At 48.2% G+C, this 15,027-nt stretch overlaps 1 protein-coding gene across 1 annotated transcript in view; it reads right to left on the reverse strand.

Moving 5' to 3' along the window:
- The window catches only part of LOC144991230 (uncharacterized), a 40,807-nt gene that overhangs the window by 13,976 nt on the left and 11,804 nt on the right, over window positions 1-15,027 (reverse strand). Inside the window, exons 27-30 of the mRNA XM_078945349.1 lie at window positions 14,607-14,754; window positions 14,449-14,492; window positions 14,152-14,355; window positions 37-14,052 (exon numbers count right to left, since the gene is read on the reverse strand). Coding sequence (XP_078801475.1) covers window positions 37-14,052; window positions 14,152-14,355; window positions 14,449-14,492; window positions 14,607-14,754 — 14,412 coding nt within the window. The remainder of the gene's footprint in view (window positions 1-36; window positions 14,053-14,151; window positions 14,356-14,448; window positions 14,493-14,606; window positions 14,755-15,027) is intronic.

The following is a 15,027-nucleotide window of genomic DNA, read 5'->3' on the forward strand; positions in this document are numbered from 1 at the left end:
AGTTATTGGAACAACTAAGGAAAAAAAAAAACTTACCCGGAGTGTAAGCGGTTCCTCTAACAACGCACTCACAAAGCGGTGCGGTGGGAAAGGTGGAAGATGATGCAAAAGTGCTTCTACCTTCTTGAGTGGTTGAAAACACAGGAACAAAATCTGTTGTTCCTGGGAGGGTTTTTGTGATGGGATTAATAATGGTTGTACCAGAAGGTCTTGCTGATGTCACAGTAGTCACAGGTCCTTCTGTGGTGGAGGACGTTTGTGGAGCAGTGGTGGTAGCTTCTTTAGGAGCCTTTGTTGTTGTAGCCTCAAATGTTGTTGAATCCACAGGTGCTGTGCTGATAGCTCCAGTTGAGGTGACAGGTCTTTGAGTGGTTTTGGTGCTAACAGAAGGACTAGATGTCACTTCGGGGGTTTCTATTCCTGGTGTTGTAGTGCTAGGAACTGGGGTTGTGGTTTCAAAGACAACTGTAGTGGAGGATGTTTGTGGCGCAGTGGTGGTAGCTTCTTTGGGAGCCTTTGTTGTTGTAGCCTCAAAGGTTGTTGAAACCACAGGTGCTGTGCTGATAGCTCCAGTTGTGGTGACAGGTCCTTGAGTGGTTTTGGTGCTGACAGAAGGACTAGATGTCACTTCGGGGGTTTCTATTCCTGGTGTTGTAGTGCTAGGCACCAGGGTTGTGGTTTCAAAGACAACTGTGGTGGAGGACGTTTGTGGAGCAGTGGTGGTAGCTTCTTTAGGAGCCTTTGTTGTAGCCTCGAAGGTTGTTGAAACCACAGGTGCTGTGCTGATAGCTCCAGTTGTGGTGACAGGTCCTTGAGTGGTTTTGGTGCTGACAGAAGGACTAGATGTCACTTCGGGGGTTTCTATTCCTGGTGTTGTAGTGCTAGGCACCAGGGTTGTGGTTTCAAAGACAACTGTGGTGGAGGACGTTTGTGGAGCAGTGGTGGTAGCTTCTTTAGGAGCCTTTGTTGTAGCCTCGAAGGTTGTTGAAACCACAGGTGCTGTGCTGATAGCTCCAGTTGTGGTGACAGGTCCTTGAGTGGTTTTGGTGCTGACAGAAGGACTAGATGTCACTTCGGGGGTTTCTATTCCTGGTGTTGTAGTGCTAGGCACCAGGGTTGTGGTTTCAAAGACAACTGTGGTGGAGGACGTTTGTGGAGCAGTGGTGGTAGCTTCTTTAGGAGCCTTTGTTGTAGCCTCGAAGGTTGTTGAAACCACAGGTGCTGTGCTGATAGCTCCAGTTGTGGTGACAGGTCCTTGAGTGGTTTTGGTGCTGACAGAAGGACTAGATGTCACTTCGGGGGTTTCTATTCCTGGTGTGCTAGGAACTGGGGTTGTGGTTTCAAAGACAACTGTGGTGGAGGACGTTTGTGGAGCAGTGGTGGTAGCTTCTTTAGGAGCCCTTGTTGTTGTAGCCTCAAAGGTTGTTGAAACCACAGGTGCTGTGCTGATAGCTCCAGTTGTGGTGACAGGTCCTTGAGTGGTTTTGGTGCTGACAGACGGACTAGATGTCACTTCAGGGGTTTCTATTCCTGGTGTGCTAGGAACTGGTGTTGTGGTTTCAAAGACAACTGTGGTGGAGGACGTTTGTGGAGCAGTGGTGGTAGCTTCTTTAGGAGCCTTTGTTGTAGCCTCAAAGGTTGTTGAAACCACAGGTGCTGTGCTGATAGCTCCAGTTGTGGTGACAGGTCCTTGAGTGGTTTTGGTGCTGACAGAAGGACTAGATGTCACTTCGGGGGTTTCTATTCCTGGTGTGCTAGGAACTGGGGTTGTGGTTTCAAAGACAACTGTGGTGGAGGACGTTTGTGGAGCAGTGGTGGTAGCTTCTTTAGGTGCTTTTGTTGTTGTAGCCTCAAATGTTGTTGAAACCACAGGTGCTGTGCTGATAGCTCCAGTTGTGGTGACAGGTCCTTGAGTGGTTTTGGTGCTGACAGAAGGACTAGATGTCACTTCAGGGGTTTCTATTCCTGGTGTGCTAGGAACTGGGGTTGTGGTTTCAAAGACAACTGTAGTGGAGGACGTTTGTGGAGCAGTGGTGGTAGCTTCTTTAAGAGCCCTTGTTGTTGTAGCCTCAAAGGTTGTTGAAACCACAGGTGCTGTGCTGATAGCTCCAGTTGTGGTGACAGGTCCTTGAGTGGTTTTGGTGCTGACAGAAGGACTAGATGTCACTTCAGGGGTTTCTATTCCTGGTGTGCTAGGAACTGGGGTTGTGGTTTCAAAGACAACTGTGGTGGAGGACGTTTGTGGAGCAGAGGTGGTAGCTTCTTTAGGAGCTCTTGTTGTTGTATCCTCGAAGGATGTTGAAACCACAGGTGCTGTGCTAATAGCTCCAGTTGAGGTGACAGGTCCTTGAGTGGTTTTGGTGTTAACAGAAGGACTAGATGTCACTTCAGGGGTTTCTATTCCTGGTGTGCTAGGAACTGGGGTTGTGGTTTCAAAGACAACTGTGGTGGAGGACGTTTGTGGAGCAGTGGTGGTAGCTTCTTTAGGAGCCTTTGTTGTTGTAGCCTCAAATGTTGTTGAAACCACAGGTGCTGTGCTGATAGCTCCAGTTGAGGTGACAGGTCCTTGAGTGGTTTTGGTGCTGACAGAAGGACTAGATGTCACTTCAGGGGTTTCTATTCCTGGTGTGCTAGGAACTGGGGTTGTGGTTTCAAAGACAACTGTGGTGGAGGACCTTTGTGGAGCAGTGGTGGTAGCTTCTTTAGGAGCCTTTGTTGTTGTAGCCTCAAAGGTTGTTGAAACCACAGGTGCTGTGCTAATAGCTCCAGTTGAGGTGACAGGTCCTTGAGTGGTTTTGGTGTTAACAGAAGGACTAGATGTCACTTCAGGGGTTTCTATTCCTGGTGTGCTAGGAACTGGGGTTGTGGTTTCAAAGACAACTGTGGTGGAGGATGTTTGTGGAGCAGTGGTGGTAGCTTCTTTAGGAGCCCTTGTTGTTGTAGCCTCAAAGGTTGTTGAAACCACAGGTGCTGTGCTGATAGCTCCAGTTGTGGTGACAGGTCCTTGAGTGGTTTTGGTGCTGACAGAAGGACTAGATGTCACTTCAGGGGTTTCTATTCCTGGTGTGCTAGGAACTGGTGTTGTGGTTTCAAAGACAACTGTGGTGGAGGACGTTTGTGGAGCAGTGGTAGTAGCTTCTTTAGGAGCCTTTGTTGTTGTAGCCTCAAAGGTTGTTGAATCCACTGGTGCTGTGCTGATAGCTCCAGTTGTGGTGACAGGTCTTTGAGTGGTTTTGGTGCTGACAGAAGGACTAGATGTCACTTCAGGGGTTTCTATTCCTGGTGTTGTAGTGCTAGGCACTGGGGTTGTGGTTTCAAAGACAACTGTGGTGGAGGACGTTTGTGGAGCAGTGGTGGTAGCTTCTTTAGGAGCCCTTGTTGTTGTAGCCTCAAAGGTTGTTGAAACCACAGGTGCTGTGCTGATAGCTCCAGTTGTGGTGACAGGTCCTTGAGTGGTTTTGGTGCTGACAGACGGACTAGATGTCACTTCAGGGGTTTCTATTCCTGGTGTGCTAGGAACTGGTGTTGTGGTTTCAAAGACAACTGTGGTGGAGGACGTTTGTGGAGCAGTGGTGGTAGCTTCTTTAGGAGCCCTTGTTGTTGTAGCCTCAAAGGTTGTTGAAACCACAGGTGCTGTGCTGATAGCTCCAGTTGTGGTGACAGGTCCTTGAGTGGTTTTGGTGCTGACAGAAGGACTAAATGTCACTTCAGGGGTTTCTATTCCTGGTGTGCTAGGAACTGGTGTTGTGGTTTCAAAGACAACTGTGGTGGAGGACGTTTGTGGAGCAGTGGTGGTAGCTTCTTTAGGTGCTTTTGTTGTTGTAGCCTCAAATGTTGTTGAAACCACAGGTGCTGTGCTGATAGCTCCAGTTGTGGTGACAGGTCCTTGAGTGGTTTTGGTGCTGACAGAAGGACTAGATGTCACTTCAGGGGTTTCTAATCCTGGTGTGCTAGGAACTGGGGTTGTGGTTTCAAATACAACTGTGGTGGAGGACGTTTGTGGAGCAGTGGTGGTAGCTTCTTTAGGAGCCTTTGTTGTTGTAGCCTCGAAGGTTGTTGAAACCACAGGTGCTGTGCTAATAGCTCCAGTTGAGGTGACAGGTCCTTGAGTGGTTTTGGTGCTGACAGAAGGACTAGATGTCACTTCAGGGGTTTCTATTCCTGGTGTGCTAGGAACTGGGGTTGTGGTTTCAAAGACAACTGTGGTGGAAGACGTTTGTGGAGCAGTGGTGGTAGCTTCTTTAGGAGCCTTTGTTGTTGTAGCCTCGAAGGTTGTTGAAACCACAGGTGCTGTGCTAATAGTTCCAGTTGAGGTGACAGGTCCTTGAGTGGTTTTGGTGCTGACAGAAGGACTAGATGTCACTTCGGGGGTTTCTATTCCTGGTGTGCTAGGAACTGGGGTTGTGGTTTCAAAGACAACTGTGGTGGAGGACGTTTTTGGAGCAGTGGTGGTAGCTTCTTTAGGAGCCCTTGTTGTTGTAGCCTCAAAGGTTGTTGAAACCACAGGTGCTGTGCTGATAGCTCCAGTTGAGGTGACAGGTCCTTGAGTGGTTTTGGTGCTGACAGAATGACTAGATGTCACTTCAGGGGTTTCTATTCCTGGTGTGCTAGGAACTGGTGTTGTGGTTTCAAAGACAACTGTGGTGGAGGACGTTTGTGGAGCAGTGGTGGTAGCTTCTTTAGGAGCCTTTGTTGTTGTAGCCTCAAAGGTTGTTGAATCCACTGGTGCTGTGCTGATAGCTCCAGTTGTGGTGACAGGTCTTTGAGTGGTTTTGGTGCTGACAGAAGGACTAGATGTCACTTCAGGGGTTTCTATTCCTGGTGTTGTAGTGCTAGGCACTGGGGTTGTGGTTTCAAAGACAACTGTGGTGGAGGACGTTTGTGGAGCAGTGGTGGTAGCTTCTTTAGGAGCCTTTGTTGTTGTAGCCTCAAAGGTTGTTGGAACCACAGGTGCTGTGCTGATATCTCCAGTTGTGGTGACAGGTCCTTGAGTGGTTTTGGTGCTGACAGAAGGACTAGATGTCACTTCGGGGGTTTCTATTCCTGGTGTGCTAGGAACTGGGGTTGTGGTTTCAAAGACAACTGTGGTGGAGGACGTTTGTGGAGCAGTGGTGGTAGCTTCTTTAGGAGCCCTTGTTGTTGTAGCCTCAAAGGTTGTTGAAACCACAGGTGCTGTGCTGATAGCTCCAGTTGTGGTGACAGGTCCTTGAGTGGTTTTGGTGCTGACAGAAGGACTAGATGTCACTTCAGGGGTTTCTATTCCTGGTGTGCTAGGAACTGGGGTTGTGGTTTCAAAGACAACTGTGGTGGAGGACGTTTGTGGAGCAGTGGTGGTAGCTTCTTTAGGAGCCTTTGTTGTTGTAGCCTCGAAGGTTGTTGAAACCACAGGTGCTGTGCTAATAGCTCCAGTTGAGGTGACAGGTCCTTGAGTGGTTTTGGTGCTGACAGAAGGACTAGATGTCACTTCGGGGGTTTCTATTCCTGGTGTGCTAGGAACTGGTGTTGTGGTTTCAAAGACAACTGTGGTGGAGGACGTTTGTGGAGCAGTGGTGGTAGCTTCTTTAGGAGCCTTTGTTGTTGTAGCCTCAAAGGTTGTTGAATCCACTGGTGCTGTGCTGATAGCTCCAGTTGTGGTGACAGGTCTTTGAGTGGTTTTGGTGCTGACAGAAGGACTAGATGTCACTTCAGGGGTTTCTATTCCTGGTGTTGTAGTGCTAGGCACTGGGGTTGTGGTTTCAAAGACAACTGTGGTGGAGGACGTTTGTGGAGCAGTGGTGGTAGCTTCTTTAGGAGCCTTTGTTGTTGTAGCCTCAAAGGTTGTTGGAACCACAGGTGCTGTGCTGATAGCTCCAGTTGTGGTGACAGGTCCTTGAGTGGTTTTGGTGCTGACAGAAGGACTAGATGTCACTTCGGGGGTTTCTATTCCTGGTGTGCTAGGAACTGGGGTTGTGGTTTCAAAGACAACTGTGGTGGAGGACCTTTGTGGAGCAGTGGTGGTAGCTTCTTTAGGAGCCCTTGTTGTTGTAGCCTCAAATGTTGTTGAAACCACAGGTGCTGTGCTGATAGCTCCAGTTGAGGTGACAGGTCCTTGAGTGGTTTTGGTGCTGACAGAAGGACTAGATGTCACTTCAGGGGTTTCTATTCCTGGTGTGCTAGGAACTGGGGTTGTGGTTTCAAAGACAACTGTGGTGGAGGACGTTTGTGGAGCAGTGGTGGTAGCTTCTTTAGGAGCCCTTGTTGTTGTAGCCTCAAAGGTTGTTGAAACCACAGGTGCTGTGCTGATAGCTCCAGTTGTGGTGACAGGTCCTTGAGTGGTTTTGGTGCTGACAGACGGACTAGATGTCACTTCAGGGGTTTCTATTCCTGGTGTGCTAGGAACTGGTGTTGTGGTTTCAAAGACAACTGTGGTGGAGGACGTTTGTGGAGCAGTGGTGGTAGCTTCTTTAGGAGCCTTTGTTGTTGTAGCCTCAAAGGTTGTTGGAACCACAGGTGCTGTGCTGATAGCTCCAGTTGTGGTGACAGGTCCTTGAGTGGTTTTGGTGCTGACAGAAGGACTAGATGTCACTTCGGGGGTTTCTATTCCTGGTGTGCTAGGAACTGGGGTTGTGGTTTCAAAGACAACTGTGGTGGAGGACCTTTGTGGAGCAGTGGTGGTAGCTTCTTTAGGAGCCCTTGTTGTTGTAGCCTCAAATGTTGTTGAAACCACAGGTGCTGTGCTGATAGCTCCAGTTGAGGTGACAGGTCCTTGAGTGGTTTTGGTGCTGACAGAAGGACTAGATGTCACTTCAGGGGTTTCTATTCCTGGTGTGCTAGGAACTGGGGTTGTGGTTTCAAAGACAACTGTGGTGGAAGACGTTTGTGGAGCAGTGGTGGTAGCTTCTTTAGGAGCCTTTGTTGTTGTAGCCTCGAAGGTTGTTGAAACCACAGGTGCTGTGCTAATAGTTCCAGTTGAGGTGACAGGTCCTTGAGTGGTTTTGGTGCTGACAGAAGGACTAGATGTCACTTCGGGGGTTTCTATTCCTGGTGTGCTAGGAACTGGGGTTGTGGTTTCAAAGACAACTGTGGTGGAGGACGTTTTTGGAGCAGTGGTGGTAGCTTCTTTAGGAGCCCTTGTTGTTGTAGCCTCAAAGGTTGTTGAAACCACAGGTGCTGTGCTGATAGCTCCAGTTGAGGTGACAGGTCCTTGAGTGGTTTTGGTGCTGACAGAATGACTAGATGTCACTTCAGGGGTTTCTATTCCTGGTGTGCTAGGAACTGGTGTTGTGGTTTCAAAGACAACTGTGGTGGAGGACGTTTGTGGAGCAGTGGTGGTAGCTTCTTTAGGAGCCTTTGTTGTTGTAGCCTCAAAGGTTGTTGAATCCACTGGTGCTGTGCTGATAGCTCCAGTTGTGGTGACAGGTCTTTGAGTGGTTTTGGTGCTGACAGAAGGACTAGATGTCACTTCAGGGGTTTCTATTCCTGGTGTTGTAGTGCTAGGCACTGGGGTTGTGGTTTCAAAGACAACTGTGGTGGAGGACGTTTGTGGAGCAGTGGTGGTAGCTTCTTTAGGAGCCTTTGTTGTTGTAGCCTCAAAGGTTGTTGGAACCACAGGTGCTGTGCTGATATCTCCAGTTGTGGTGACAGGTCCTTGAGTGGTTTTGGTGCTGACAGAAGGACTAGATGTCACTTCGGGGGTTTCTATTCCTGGTGTGCTAGGAACTGGGGTTGTGGTTTCAAAGACAACTGTGGTGGAGGACGTTTGTGGAGCAGTGGTGGTAGCTTCTTTAGGAGCCCTTGTTGTTGTAGCCTCAAAGGTTGTTGAAACCACAGGTGCTGTGCTGATAGCTCCAGTTGTGGTGACAGGTCCTTGAGTGGTTTTGGTGCTGACAGAAGGACTAGATGTCACTTCAGGGGTTTCTATTCCTGGTGTGCTAGGAACTGGGGTTGTGGTTTCAAAGACAACTGTGGTGGAGGACGTTTGTGGAGCAGTGGTGGTAGCTTCTTTAGGAGCCTTTGTTGTTGTAGCCTCGAAGGTTGTTGAAACCACAGGTGCTGTGCTAATAGCTCCAGTTGAGGTGACAGGTCCTTGAGTGGTTTTGGTGCTGACAGAAGGACTAGATGTCACTTCGGGGGTTTCTATTCCTGGTGTGCTAGGAACTGGTGTTGTGGTTTCAAAGACAACTGTGGTGGAGGACGTTTGTGGAGCAGTGGTGGTAGCTTCTTTAGGAGCCTTTGTTGTTGTAGCCTCAAAGGTTGTTGAATCCACTGGTGCTGTGCTGATAGCTCCAGTTGTGGTGACAGGTCTTTGAGTGGTTTTGGTGCTGACAGAAGGACTAGATGTCACTTCAGGGGTTTCTATTCCTGGTGTTGTAGTGCTAGGCACTGGGGTTGTGGTTTCAAAGACAACTGTGGTGGAGGACGTTTGTGGAGCAGTGGTGGTAGCTTCTTTAGGAGCCTTTGTTGTTGTAGCCTCAAAGGTTGTTGGAACCACAGGTGCTGTGCTGATAGCTCCAGTTGTGGTGACAGGTCCTTGAGTGGTTTTGGTGCTGACAGAAGGACTAGATGTCACTTCGGGGGTTTCTATTCCTGGTGTGCTAGGAACTGGGGTTGTGGTTTCAAAGACAACTGTGGTGGAGGACCTTTGTGGAGCAGTGGTGGTAGCTTCTTTAGGAGCCCTTGTTGTTGTAGCCTCAAATGTTGTTGAAACCACAGGTGCTGTGCTGATAGCTCCAGTTGAGGTGACAGGTCCTTGAGTGGTTTTGGTGCTGACAGAAGGACTAGATGTCACTTCAGGGGTTTCTATTCCTGGTGTGCTAGGAACTGGGGTTGTGGTTTCAAAGACAACTGTGGTGGAGGACGTTTGTGGAGCAGTGGTGGTAGCTTCTTTAGGAGCCCTTGTTGTTGTAGCCTCAAAGGTTGTTGAAACCACAGGTGCTGTGCTGATAGCTCCAGTTGTGGTGACAGGTCCTTGAGTGGTTTTGGTGCTGACAGACGGACTAGATGTCACTTCAGGGGTTTCTATTCCTGGTGTGCTAGGAACTGGTGTTGTGGTTTCAAAGACAACTGTGGTGGAGGACGTTTGTGGAGCAGTGGTGGTAGCTTCTTTAGGAGCCTTTGTTGTTGTAGCCTCAAAGGTTGTTGAATCCACTGGTGCTGTGCTGATAGCTCCAGTTGTGGTGACAGGTCTTTGAGTGGTTTTGGTGCTGACAGAAGGACTAGATGTCACTTCGGGGGTTTCTATTCCTGGTGTGCTAGGAACTGGGGTTGTGGTTTCAAAGACAACTGTGGTGGAGGACGTTTGTGGAGCAGTGGTGGTAGCTTCTTTAGGAGCCCTTGTTGTTGTAGCCTCAAAGGTTGTTGAAACCACAGGTGCCGTGCTGATAGCTCCAGTTGTGGTGACAGGTCCTTGAGTGGTTTTGGTGCTGACAGACGGACTAGATGTCACTTCAGGGGTTTCTATTCCTGGTGTGCTAGGAACTGGGGTTGTGGTTTCAAAGACAACTGTGGTGGAGGACGTTTGTGGAGCAGTGGTGGTAGCTTCTTTAGGAGCCTTTGTTGTTGTAGCCTCGAAGGTTGTTGAAACCACAGGTGCTGTGCTAATAGCTCCAGTTGAGGTGACAGGTCCTTGAGTGGTTTTGGTGCTGACAGAAGGACTAGATGTCACTTCGGGGGTTTCTATTCCTGGTGTGCTAGGAACTGGTGTTGTGGTTTCAAAGACAACTGTGGTGGAGGACGTTTGTGGAGCAGTGGTGGTAGCTTCTTTAGGAGCCTTTGTTGTTGTAGCCTCAAAGGTTGTTGAATCCACTGGTGCTGTGCTGATAGCTCCAGTTGTGGTGACAGGTCTTTGAGTGGTTTTGGTGCTGACAGAAGGACTAGATGTCACTTCAGGGGTTTCTATTCCTGGTGTTGTAGTGCTAGGCACTGGGGTTGTGGTTTCAAAGACAACTGTGGTGGAGGACGTTTGTGGAGCAGTGGTGGTAGCTTCTTTAGGAGCCTTTGTTGTTGTAGCCTCAAAGGTTGTTGGAACCACAGGTGCTGTGCTGATAGCTCCAGTTGTGGTGACAGGTCCTTGAGTGGTTTTGGTGCTGACAGAAGGACTAGATGTCACTTCGGGGGTTTCTATTCCTGGTGTGCTAGGAACTGGGGTTGTGGTTTCAAAGACAACTGTGGTGGAGGACCTTTGTGGAGCAGTGGTGGTAGCTTCTTTAGGAGCCCTTGTTGTTGTAGCCTCAAATGTTGTTGAAACCACAGGTGCTGTGCTGATAGCTCCAGTTGTGGTGACAGGTCCTTGAGTGGTTTTGGTGCTGACAGAAGGACTAGATGTCACTTCGGGGGTTTCTATTCCTGGTGTGCTAGGAACTGGGGTTGTGGTTTCAAAGACAACTGTGGTGGAGGACCTTTGTGGAGCAGTGGTGGTAGCTTCTTTAGGAGCCCTTGTTGTTGTAGCCTCAAATGTTGTTGAAACCACAGGTGCTGTGCTGATAGCTCCAGTTGTGGTGACAGGTCCTTGAGTGGTTTTGGTGCTGACAGAAGGACTAGATGTCACTTCAGGGGTTTCTATTCCTGGTGTGCTAGGAACTGGGGTTGTGGTTTCAAAGACAACTGTGGTGGAGGACGTTTGTGGAGCAGAGGTGGTAGCTTCTTTAGGAGCCTTTGTTGTTGTAGCCTCGAAGGTTGTTGAAACCACAGGTGGAGTGCTGATAGCTCCAGTTGAGATGACAGGTCTTTGAGTGGTTTTGGTGCTGACAGAAGGACTAGATGTCACTTCAGGGGTTTCTATTCCTGGTGTGCTAGGAACTGGGGTTGTGGTTTCAAAGACAACTGTAGTGGAGGACGTTTGTGGAGCAGTGGTGGTAGCTTCTTTAGGAGCCTTTGTTGTTGTAGCCTCAAATGTTGTTGAAACCACAGGTGCTGTGCTGATAGCTCCAGTTGTGGTGACAGGTCCTTGAGTGGTTTTGGTGCTGACAGAAGGACTAGATGTCACGTCAGGGGTTTCTATTCCTGGTGTGCTAGGAACTGGGGTTGTGGTTTCAAAGACAACTGTAGTGGAGGATGTTTGTGGAGCAGTGGTGGTAGCTTCTTTAGGAGCCTTTGTGGTTGTAGCCTCAAATGTTGTTGAAACCACAGGTGCTGTGCTGATAGCTCCAGTTGTGGTGACAGGTCTTTGAGTGGTTTTGGTGCTGACAGAAGGACTAGATGTCACTTCAGGGGTTTCTATTCCTGGTGTTGTAGTGCTAGGCACTGGGGTTGTGGTTTCAAAGACAACTGTGGTGGAGGACGTTTGTGGAGCAGTGGTGGTAGCTTCTTTAGGAGCCTTTGTTGTTGTAGCCTCAAAGGTTGTTGGAACCACAGGTGCTGTGCTGATAGCTCCAGTTGTGGTGACAGGTCCTTGAGTGGTTTTGGTGCTGACAGAAGGACTAGATGTCACTTCAGGGGTTTCTAATCCTGGTGTGCTAGGAACTGGGGTTGTGGTTTCAAATACAACTGTGGTGGAGGACGTTTGTGGAGCAGTGGTGGTAGCTTCTTTAGGAGCCCTTGTTGTTGTAGCCTCAAAGGTTGTTGAAACCACAGGTGCTGTGCTGATAGCTCCAGTTGAGGTGACAGGTCCTTGAGTGGTTTTGGTGCTGACAGAGGGACTAGATGTCACTTCAGGGGTTTCTATTCCTGGTGTGCTAGGAACTGGGGTTGTGCTTTCAAAGACAACTGTGGTGGAGGACGTTTGTGGAGCAGTGGTGGTAGCTTCTTTAGGAGCCCTTGTTGTTGTAGCCTCAAAGGTTGTTGAAACCACAGGTGCTGTGCTAATAGCTCCAGTTGAGGTGACAGGTCCTTGAGTGGTTTTGGTGCTGACAGAAGGAGTAGATGTCACTTCAGGGGTTTCTATTCCTGGTGTGCTAGGAACTGGGGTTGTGGTTTCAAAGACAACTGTGGTGGAGGACGTTTGTGGAGCAGTGGTGGTAGCTTCTTTAGGAGCCTTTGTTGTTGTAGCCTCAAATGTTGTTGAAACCACAGGTGCTGTGCTGATAGCTCCAGTTGAGGTGACAGGTCCTTGAGTGGTTTTGGTGCTAACAGAAGGACTAGATGTCACTTCAGGGGTTTCTATTCCTGGTGTGCTAGGAACTGGGGTTGTGGTTTCAAAGACAACTGTGGTGGAAGACGTTTGTGGAGCAGTGGTGGTAGCTTCTTTAGGAGCCTTTGTGGTTGTAGCCTCAAATGTTGTTGAAACCACAGGTGCTGTGCTGATAGCTCCAGTTGTGGTGACAGGTCTTTGAGTGGTTTTGGTGCTGACAGAAGGACTAGATGTCACTTCAGGGGTTTCTATTCCTGGTGTTGTAGTGCTAGGCACTGGGGTTGTGGTTTCAAAGACAACTGTGGTGGAGGACGTTTGTGGAGCAGTGGTGGTAGCTTCTCTAGGAGCCTTTGTTGTTGTAGCCTCAAATGTTGTTGAAACCACAGGTGCTGTGCTGATAGCTCCAGTTGTGGTGACAGGTCTTTGAGTGGTTTTGGTGCTGACAGAAGGACTAGATGTCACGTCAGGGGTTTCTATTCCTGGTGTGCTAGGAACTGGGGTTGTGGTTTCAAAGACAACTGTGGTGGAGGACGTTTGTGGAGCAGTGGTGGTAGCTTCTCTAGGAGCCTTTGTTGTTGTAGCCTCAAATGTTGTTGAAACCACAGGTGCTGTGCTGATAGCTCCAGTTGTGGTGACAGGTCTTTGAGTGGTTTTGGTGCTGACAGAAGGACTAGATGTCACGTCAGGGGTTTCTATTCCTGGTGTGCTAGGAACTGGGGTTGTGGTTTCAAAGACAACTGTAGTGGAGGACGTTTGTGGAGCAGTGGTGGTAGCTTCTTTAGGAGCCTTTGTTGTTGTAGCCTCGAAGGTTGTTGAAACCACAGGTGCTGTGCTGATAGCTCCAGTTGTGGTGACAGGTGCTTGAGTGGTTTTGGTGCTTACAGAAGGACTAGATGTCACTTCAGGGGTTTCTATTCCTGGTGTGCTAGGAACTGGGGTTGTGGTTTCAAAGACAACTGTAGTGGAGGACGTTTGTGGAGCAGTGGTGGTAGCTTCTTTAGGTGCCTTAGTTGTTGTAGCCTCAAAGGTTGTTGAATCCACAGGTGCTGTGCTGATAGCTCCAGTTGTGGTGACAGGTCTTTGAGTGGTTTTGGTGCTGACAGAAGGACTAGATGTCACTTCAGGGTTTTGTTTTCCTGGTGTTGTAGTGCTAGGCACTTTGGTTGTTGTTCCAAAGACAACTGTAGTGGAGGACGTTTGTGGAGCAGTGGTGGTAGCTTCTTTAGGTGCCTTAGTTGTTGTAGCCTCAAAGGTTGTTGAATCCACAGGTGCTGTGCTGATAGCTCCAGTTGTGGTGACAGGTCTTTGAGTGGTTTTGGTGCTGACAGAAGGACTAGATGTCACTTCAGGGTTTTGTTTTCCTGGTGTTGTAGTGCTAGGCACTTTGGTTGTTGTTCCAAAGACAACTGTAGTGGAGGACGTTTGTGGAGCAGTGGTGGTAGCTTCTTTAGGAGCTTTTGTTGTCGTTGCATCCATGCTACTTGTGTCAGTGGTAGTATACTTGTCGGATGTAGTTGTTGTAAGGATTGACGGCTGTGTTATAACTGCAGTGGTTTTTGAGCTCTCTGTGACGATTGGTAGCTGTGTTGAGATGGAAGTACCTGGAAGGGTTTGTGTGAGAGGAGCAACTTGTGTTGTTCCTTCAGAAGGTTTTTTACTTGTAATAGACATGTCTCCTGTTGTTTTTTGAAGTGTCGTCTTTTTATTAAAAATTGTTGAGGTTGTTTCATAATCAGTGGTCGTTGTCTTCATGTGTCTGGTAGTTGTCTCTTGTGTTGTCTTTTCAAACACAGCTGTGCTGGAGAATGTTAGTGGAGCAACAGTAACTTCTTTGGCTGGTTTGGTTGGTGTCTTTGATGTGATTGAAGTCACAGGTTCGATGCTGATTGTAGTACTGTCTGAGACCGTAGTACTGGAAGCAGGTTTGGGTGTTTTCTTTTGTGTTGTTCTCTCTGTTGTTGTCATTGGTTCAGATGTTGTATTTAGCTGTGCTAGAGTACTAAGAACTTTGTTTAAAAAAGAGAAAGATTCTCAGTTTAATGACCAACTTAAATTCTTTTCCCATTTAGTGAGATCTTTATTTTCAATAGTGAAGAGGGTTTTACCTGTAGTGGGCATTCCAGCAGAGGTAAATGTAAATGGACCTGTTGTTGGGCTAGCAGTGGTAGTGGTCAGACAAGGGTAAATACTTCTTCTTATGACTCCATCAGTGGCGCATTCTGCTGTTATACAGTTTCCAAGTCCATCCGTTGTGTTGTAGATGGTTGAACCATATTGGTATATTTTTCCGTTAACCATGCAAGTACACCCTGTAGATTAAAATGGTATTTGTTTTTGTTCTGTGATGGGAAGACATTATGTCTTAATAAATATTTCTACTAGTCCTCTTCGTTCATACTTACATTCCTCGCTGTAGCTGCATTGTATTCCTGATGCAGTACAAGAGCTTTGAAATCAAAGACATTGTGATCACACCCATGCCTTGTTAAATTAAACATGTCCAGTATTCAGATGTACAGAGAATCTCACAGCCATTAGTCAGAATTCTTCATAGACATACCAGGTGTAGCAGTTATTTGATGGGACTTGGTCGCCCACGTTGTAATGAGTGCCTTTGTCATCATAACAGCCACACTGCTCCCATGTGACACACTTCATGGTGTCTTCATTAAAGAAGGGCTCGGTTTGGGAACAGCTAGGATAGCAGCCTGGAAAAAGCATAACATAATGTAAAGAAAAGAAGGAACTGGATTACAGTGGGACAAGAGGCAATCGATTGTGCAAAATTGCATCTGTTTGAACTGTTTATCTATATAAAGACACCTATCCACAACCTCAAACAGTCACACTCCAAACTCCACTATGGCCAAGACCTAAGAGCTATTCAAAGACACCAGAAACCAAATACTTTACCTGCACCAGGCTGGGAAGACTGAACCTGCAAGCCAGTACATGTGCAGGCCCGTCTACAGTCTACTAGA

The sequence above is a fragment of the Oryzias latipes genome, chromosome 3, assembly GCF_053564925.1.
Source record: "Oryzias latipes strain Hd-rR chromosome 3, Olatipes_Hd-rR_3.1".
Taxonomy (NCBI): Eukaryota; Metazoa; Chordata; class Actinopteri; order Beloniformes; family Adrianichthyidae; genus Oryzias; species Oryzias latipes.